General features: G+C 36.6%; 1 protein-coding gene across 3 annotated transcripts in view; it reads right to left on the bottom strand.

Annotated features, from left to right (window-relative positions):
* Positions 1 to 2,308: 2,308 nt before the first annotated feature.
* FIG4 (FIG4 phosphoinositide 5-phosphatase) overlaps positions 2,309 to 8,841 on the bottom strand; it is a 50,873-nt gene continuing 44,340 nt past the window's right edge. For 2 of the 3 annotated variants that reach the window (XM_086876783.1, XM_086876786.1), the window contains exon 23: positions 2,309 to 3,554. In XM_086876783.1, coding sequence (XP_086732909.1) covers positions 3,377 to 3,554 — 178 coding nt within the window. In that variant the 3' untranslated portion in view covers positions 2,309 to 3,376. Of the gene's footprint in view, positions 3,555 to 8,047; positions 8,451 to 8,841 lie in introns of those variants that run through there. The other variant, XM_086876785.1, reaches the window with a different exon arrangement.

The raw sequence follows: 8,841 nt of genomic DNA, 5'->3' as shown, positions 1-8,841 counted from the left end.
AGCACATTGTATTTTTCCCTATCAGGCTCTAGGCAATCACTTGGATTGAAACTAAGCCAGCAAATGGAACACTCCTGTGTACATACCTCAGTTTTACCCTCAGTGAACTGGACTTGTTCATATAATTAGTGACAAGGTGAAACCCCTGTGGAGAACGAAATGATCTCCTGAGTGAAGCTGGTACTTCCTCTGACTGTAAAGCATGACTACTTGACACAGCATGTGCTTTGGAGTTTATAAAAGTGAAGGCTGGCTCGAGTCTGTGAAAGCCAAGAGAACCTTCCTGGATGATGTGGAAAAAAATCTCACAAAGTCAGTAACAAAACAAAGAGCTGCTACAAGTGTCACCCCAGAATTATGCACAGCTCTTTTGATTCTTCCCCCTGGCAGCTGTGTGAACACTGAAAGGTCCTATTTCAGGACCACAGACAAGTCCCTCTGGAAAATGAGAGGACGAGAACAAAAAGTCAGTGGATTTTGCAAGTGGACACAAGACTCAGAAGGCGGGGAAACTACCAACGAAAACTGAGGAAAAGAACTGCTCCTACAGTCACAACACAAAGCTTAAGCTCTTGGACTGGCATCAAAATCCATTGGCACAGAAGTGGCACAGAAATGACCAAATCAGTCCTTATTTGACATTTGTGTTTCCTGATTCCACAGGAAAGAACCCGAAGTCATCATTTTCTAGGTGTACATTTTGGGACTGTATTGCAATGTAATCTTTAAAACACACTGAAACGAGCTAAATATATTTTGGAGGAAAAATCAACATATTTCTCAAATATTTCTTTGGTCCTAAAAAAAGGTGTTTGCTTTTTTTTTTTTAAAAGCTTTTTTTGCTTAAAGGTGGTTATTAGCACTTAGAAGTGAAAAAGAGTACAATGTTACTCTTCAGAGCCAAAATAGCTCACTCTTTTCATGATTATTCTTATTTTACACACTTTTTCTTCTGCTTCTGTAAGGGAAATATATGCATCTATTGAGAACTTCTAACACCCTTGAGAACTGAACCTTATTATCACAAGAATGGGATAAAGTAGGTGGATGCAGAGGCAGCACCTTCGGAGTCCTTCATCCAGCTGAATGTTAGATGGGTGATTGAGTGTATTTCTATTTTAAATAATCATTTATGTGCATTAGGTAGCAGGTCCACTCAGACTGTTGAGTTTACTCAGGGTTAAGCTGGGAGTCTTGCTTTGTGCATTGGCCTTTTTTTTTTTCTTTAAATAAGCCTATTGAAAGTTGACATTGGCACCCTGAAGCATTCTGAACAGCTAAGAGTACACTAATGGTAGATCACACAAGCCATCACTGAGGTATCATCCAGCTCTCAGAACTGCAAACCAATCTCCTTTACTCCTCTTCTTTGAGGAGTGTCTGAATTGCTGAGGGCTAAACATATTTTCTCCTAGAGCTGTAAAATTATTACTATCCCTAAATTTTGCAGCAACATCATTGGTCGCTGAAAAGGGAGTATCATCTTTTGACTTACCTGTGGGTAAGTGGTACACTTCAAGGGTAACTTTTATGAATTACCAGTACCTATCAACAACAAAAGTAAGGTCTGTGATAAGTCTAGAAAACATTCCTTGCAATAGTTTAAGTGCAGTAAGGAAAGTGTGCGCTTGTCTCATTAAGACACAAATTCCAGCTCTACATTTTTTCAAAGCAAGTATTTATTCCTTCTAATTATTTTCATATTGGGCAAAAGAATTCAGTATAGGTTTATTTTTTCTGTGGAAAAAAACATTAACAATTGCAATGAAGTAATGTAAAATAACAATTAATTCTTGCATCTCCTAAAATACAACCATTTGGCTCAAAACAATTAAGAAAAAAGAATGAACACCAAAATGCTTCTACGGGGTACTGTGTTCTCATTGACTGTATGCAAGTCTTTCCCTGAGACACGCAAACTTGTACCACATGAAACCTTTCTTCCCTTTACCCACTGCATCTTTTCGTACATTGAATTGCTAACAGAGGTGCAACTTACTGCATAAAATATTCAAATATATGCAAACATGTTTGCAACGAGTAGCCACAAATCTACAGTAGCTGCCTGAAAAGGAATTTACTGTGAACACAAACATGTTCTCTACATCTGTTACATGCAGTTGGCTGCATCCCTAAAACAGTTATTCTGCTATTCCAGAAAATTCTGAAAGATGGTCTGTACAAGCTTGTGGAACAAAATGTTTTTTGTCAGTAGTGCTGCTGATATTGTCAGTATTCTTCAAGGTAAAGGGCTACAAAGTGTTGGGAATTTAAGCTTGCAATTGCAAATAGTAGGATTCCTCCCTTATTTTTTTTTTTAATTTGAAAATGTTTTACTCAAAAGCCCAAAAGAATCTATTTAGACACCTGCTGCCTCTTTACCTCTTAGCAAGCAAAAGACATGATGTGCAGTCTTGCCTAACCCAACTACTGCTTGCTCTTGCATGACCATTCCAGCTGATCAGGTCACTTACCAACACCACTTTACCCAGAGACTCTAGACTTCAACTCCAAGGCACCTCACAGGAGCACAAACACAGGGATGGGAAGAGTATGCTTCAAAAGGATAATGCCTGCCATAAAGAAAAATGACAGGATGGTTTGGCACTCTCTAGGTGTCCAAAGCCAGTAATGTGAAGAGCATTCCCTCATTTGTAGTTGTTATGGGGTTCTCTTCAGACTCCTGCTAGAAACCTGTGGTAATTAGCCACAAGCCATCTTCACCCTGCAGCATGTGGTACACATTCTGTAGCTACCAGCACCAGCGAGATTAGTTTTGACACATATTAGGGTTACAAAGTTTATTAGTGTTGATGCAAATTTTGATTTTGACATAAGTCACATATTTTTCACTTTTGCTTAAAAAGGCAGAAATTTGCAAGCAGTCATTCTAGCACTCACTTTTCTAAAAACCTCAAGAAATATCAGAAAATATTCTGCTGTAAAAGAAGATTGTTTTCTATCACGAAAGAAAGGGGAAGAAAACTATTATCTTCTGATTCTTGTGTACAAATCACTTCAGTTTTATTATCAAACATAACAATGTAAGAAATAAACATAAAAAAACTAAAGACGCCATATTTTCTTTACCACAAATAGCTACATACTCTCTAGTAGCTCTGGCAGCTCTGATTATTCACTTAGTCTCTTAGGATACACTTTCAGCTAAAAAGATATTAAATAACTTTTTAAATCAGATATTAAACCACCTTTTCCCCTAAAGAACAATACAATAAATGGGTAACAGTAAAGAATAATAAATAGAAAAGTTAGTAATAAATTCATTACTGCAAAAGAACAAAACTAGATTTCCTTTCTAAAATTATTTTTGGGACTTATCAGTACAGTAGATTTGGCAGGAGAATCCGGCTTGGATTTACATGTATCTGTTTCGAATGTACTCTCTGTACATGAGGAAATCATCTCTTCCCAGAAGCTGCATGTTTCCTCTTCCAGCCTGAATGTGTGCATGGAAAATCTCTATCGATTTCCTATCAGCTCTTGGAGGCTGGACTTCATAAATATTGTCTTGAGAAAAGGAGGAGATGGGTATTCTGGAAGAAAACCAAACATACAGAATATTTGAAGCTTTAGGTAAAAATTTTCCACAGAGAGAGAGAGGATTATTTCTTTTCCTTGAAATAAACAGGAGAGTCAATGAGAGGGCAAGCTCCCAGTAGATAATTCATTTACCTAGATTTTTATCACTACTGCAGACCTGATAAGACCCAGCTTTCCAAGTAGGGTAATTAGGTAAGTTGTCATTAATCCCATTACAGAATACCTTCTCACTTCCCTTTGCCCTGCCCTCATTTCTTCATCCTTCATCAGATCTGCTACGGTCAGTAAGTACCCCAGCTAAAGTAGATCTGTGCCATGCATTATAGCAGAAAAAAGAAAGACTTCATGGAGCTAATCCACTTAGTAACAATTATAACAAGTGATTATACTCTGAGCCAACACAGAGAAAGGGTTAATTAGGTAAGAAATTTCCATCTAATTATCAGGAAACAGACAATTTATTATAAGCAACAGCACTCAGATACTTTTATGAAAATATTTTTTAAATCTTCATTCAACAAATCCCATACTTGAATCCTAATGTACACATATTTTTGGGCTCAAAACTTCTCGGTTAAGAAAGCAAAGTGGCAACTTACTGTCAAAACTCACTATTTCATAAAGCAAACATCAACCAGCCCAAATGCAATGAAGATTCAGATATTAGTATCATTGCCATATTCTACAGAAGCTACAGTCATGACTCACTACCTGTGTGCTTTTCAGGATACAAAAAGTTATTTTTATATGTAGAATCTCCTCTTTTGAAAGTAAAAAAACAAGTAAGAACCGGAACACTTAAGCAAGGGGAAACCCCCCTATAAATAAAATGCCTTAATAAACTTATACTTGCATTATGGGCACAAACTAATATTTGACAGTGTTTCTAAATGAGGAGCTCCATTAAAATGACCAAAAACTCTTGCTCCCTCATTTTGCAGCCTTTTATTTTAGTAAAATATATTGTATTTTGGATGTTGCATCATGTGACAGTTCATTAGTCTTACTGCAGTGTGTCATGTAGGATATACTGTGCCTAATATTTCACTACAACTGGAATACAGTATATAAAACTAAAGGGTTTCCAAATTAAAGTAATACATTTTCATTTTATATTTCAACCTTGTGTAGCCATACAGTCAGTTGATTACTCTTTGACTGCAATGACAGAGTTACTTATAAAAATATACTATTGAACTTGAGACAATAAAATCACTGGTCATCCACAGAGATTGGCTGCATACTCTAAAACATTTTTTTTTTCCCTCAACAATGTGAGAGTTTCTTTTCATTATCACTTCTAGTTTATTTAAGGTAGTTGCTTTCAGAACTGGTAAAAACATTAGTCCAGATGCTTTAAAAGTAGATTGATTTTCAAAACATCCATAGTTCCTGCAGTACTTAATCAATGTAAAGTATCCAAGCTGAGACTCTAGCAATGGCATTTGACACTAGCACACTGTACTAACTTATTAATGTCACAATCTAACAACAAAAGATGTCACTTACTCAAATATAACTAGTCTGTTTGGTCCACTAGCAAGTGGAGAATTAAGTAAAAGAGCAAAACAGAGCACTAAATTGATGCTTTCTCTATTTATTGATTGGTTTCTAAAGATAAGACATTTCTGAAGCACTAATGACTCAAAAATCCTTTCCTTAGGTACAATGGAAGCTGGGCAGCAAAGTGCATTTAATTTTGTGCATTTAATAACTGAATCTCAATTTTCCTCCTACTTGCATCAACATGATAAAAATATATTGAAAGAACCGCATGTTCATGCATGCCAACTTTGATTAATAACCCCGTGTTAAGCTGTAACTATTTGTAGAGTGCTTGTATTATCCAGTCATTTAATTAAAAGCCATTTCTCTAACATATTAATGTAAAAATCTATTCTACTTAATAAATTTAATATCTTACAATAGTCATGAAGGAGAGCATGTTATTTATGACTTGGCTATGAGGTTTCCCTAGAGACCTGCAGCTTTATGGCCTCCCAGTGAAAATTACATAGATAGGAACATAAACTTTATGTCATGACGGACAGCACCCTTGACACGCCATTTTCATTATTTTCATCCCATTTGTGAGTAGGCTTCCTGGTGTTATGGTTTCACCAAGAGTATCAATGTCTCTACAGTAAAAGATACAGTTAAAACCTTCACTTATAATGAGGATGTTCCATACTTCCAAGGAAAAGCGCATGGTGATATGGATTAGCTCTCAGACACAGCAGTCACCAGAAAGCCACTGCATTTGTTTCAACACTGATTAGCTCTCCTCAAGCCTCTGAAGTATATCTAAAAAGTAAACAAAATGTATTTCTTCACCTTGCTTGAATCCTAAGCAAATATCCATGAGGATGATCAGAGGGCTAGAGTACCTCCCCTACAAAGACAGGCTGACAGAGTTGGGGTTGTTCAGCACAGAGACAAGGCAGCTCCAGGGAGACCTTAGAGCACCTTCCAGTGCCTAAAGGGAGCTGCAAGAGAGCTGCAGAGGGACTTTTTTAAAGGGCATGAAGTGATGGGACAAAGGGGGATGGCTTTGAGCTGAAAGAAGACAGGTTTAACTTAGGCAATAGAAGGATATCCTTCACTGTGAGGGCAGCGAGGCACTGGAACAGGTCATCTGGAGAAATTGTGTTTGCCCCATCCCTGGCAAGGCCAGGCTGGAGGGGAATTTGAGCAACCTGGTCTAGTGGAAAGTGTCTCTGCCCAGTTTCCAACCAGGGGGTTGGAACTGGATGGTGTTTAAGAGTCCTTCCAACCCAAAGCATTCTAGGACCTGACCTGAAGCAGAGGCACTGAAAACAGCTCAGATGCTCATGTATTCACCAGCCACACTTTGGTACAAGGATGTTTAAGCATGCTCACACTCTTCTTTTTTGCTACAGGGAACCAAAACACTCAATTCCCTTTTAAGGAGGGAATAAAGTTTCTTGTACTCCTAGATAAATGTATGAAGCACATTTGAAAAGGTTTTAAGAGTGTATTTTTACAACAGTATTATTTACATCATACCAAAATGAACACTAGGGAATTAGGGAATTATGAACAGGTGCAGTGTGTCAGCCAACAGTAATTACACTACAGTACTTAGAGTCTCTCTTCATTCACATTATAATAGATTGTGCTAAAAGTGGTCCAGCTCTGTTTAGCTCTATTTAGCTCTAACTAAAATTCCATCATTTTTTCCTTCATGGAGTTTCTAAGAACAAAAAGAATTTCAATATCCTTCCACATCCTCCACTCATCCTCACTATTATTTCACTGCATCACTTTGGTCCCTGTTCAAGTCCCTATATTTTATTTCTAGTCTATACTTACAGTTCCTAAATTTAAGCCGGAACCTTCTCTTCAGTATTTATACAATTCATATTTGAATTTGTCAATATCACTGCATAGATGTTATAAAAATAAGAAATAGTTCTTCTTTTGTAGCAGCTTCATGTATTTGATTAAAATGGTCAAGTGTTTAAAATTGTGAAATGTGGGGTTATTAAAAAAGATTTTCTTGAGAAGTGTGGAAAAGACAACTAACCTAAGCCTAAATTATGTCTCACTGCTGATATGAAACCAAAGTTTTAGAGTGAGTGTTTAATTTTACTATGAAAAGAACTAGGGTTTGATTGCATTTGTATCATACATGAAGCAACCACTGGAGAATAAAATTTGTCTGATTTTTTTTTTCAATTTAAAAGGCATCTAACATCAAATTAATAAAAGTTAGTATAATTTTTCAATTTCTTCAAGAGCTCCTTGAGAAACAGGCACAAGCTGTGCCTCAGCTGCTGTTACTGAAAACCCTCCCTCTCTCCCTAATCTTGAGTACACTTATGTTCATTCTATTTTATCTCTAAAATGTTAGTATTCTCCAAGGAAATTCCTGATTCACAGCTGTAATTTAAACTCAGTAAAAAAAAAGCTTCCTTGTTTCAGAGTTGAACAACATGCCTTTTAAGAATGGCTACATTTATGACTTTAACTAAAAGAACAATCTGTCACCATCCAAACAGTATTTAAACATTTTAAAAAAGTAACAGAATAAAACCCAAAGAAAATTTTTAAGCTGTCAGGGGATATACTGTAATAAAAAAGAAATTATCAGCTCTAAGATACCCTATTTCCTCTCTGATCTGCACAGAGGAGCATGTTAGAAGTGGCAAGAGAGATGATCTACATGACTTCAACAGGAGGAGTAACAGGAGGCGCAGATTTCTGTGCCCTATGACTTTTACACTTCTACTATTCAGAAACACATGGAAATCACACTTGGGAAAAGAGAAAAATTAACATCTGACTATCCCAAAACTACCAGAATTCTGTGTAGGGACTCTCTTTAATGTCTTCATTTTACAGATGCTCAGCATTGGGAAAAAAAAATTGTATTTAAAGGGATAAGAAAGGAATTGTTATCTCCTACACTGTCTTACATGCTGGGAGATTCTGCAATTACAAAAAAGAAATTGCCTTTATTCACAGCAAAAATATTCTTCTTACAAAATATTTTATTAATAAACATGTCAATTTAAAACATTCATGCTTGCTCCCTCATATTGAAAAACAGTTTTACAGTTTTCCAATCTAATTTACTACTTTCATACCCATTAGGCATGTTTTATTATAAAACTATGGGCTCATTTACCTACAAATGTGGTATTACCACTTTCATTGTAGCTAATACCAAGTGAATAAACACTGCTATCAGACAGTATTGTCTCATACACAGCATTGCATCTGTTTCATGTCATTCTTTCTTAGCCCAACTGAGACTCACCCACTCTCTCTCCCTGCTTAGGTATAAATGCTATGTTCAAGGCTTCCTCACTTCATCAGCTCAGAGGGGTGGAGAACAGGCAGTGCAGGAAACAAAGTTGGGGCTTCTGTAAATCAATGGATTGCAGAAAAGTTTTGGCAGTTCTAAGTGGCCATGCTGTTGGATAAAGGATCGTGTACTCCCAGTGACAGAAGTAAATAAAATTCTGCCTTGTCTTGGTGAAACTTTAAGCTGCCTGCAGTACAGGAAGATGTCAACTGGGAAAGTTGTACTTGATCATCTAAATTGTAAGACCTGATTCAATGTTAGTATGACATTTGGATAATAGCACAACCCTTTTTATACAGTTGTACTAAGAAGATTCAGTTGCAGCTTTGAACATTTTTTAGTGAAGAACATGCAAGAACAAATTGCCCTCTAAACTCAGTAGATTCAGCACTTCGTGTTAATTCAGGATTGCTAATACTTTTGAATACAACCCCCATGATACTACAAAG

Source organism: Cyanistes caeruleus, chromosome 2 (assembly GCF_971803275.1).
Source record: "Cyanistes caeruleus chromosome 2, bCyaCae1.hap1.1, whole genome shotgun sequence".
Classification (NCBI taxonomy): domain Eukaryota; kingdom Metazoa; phylum Chordata; class Aves; order Passeriformes; family Paridae; genus Cyanistes; species Cyanistes caeruleus.
Note: the sequence above shows the minus strand (reverse complement) of the source record. Positions and strands in the feature narration are given on the sequence as shown.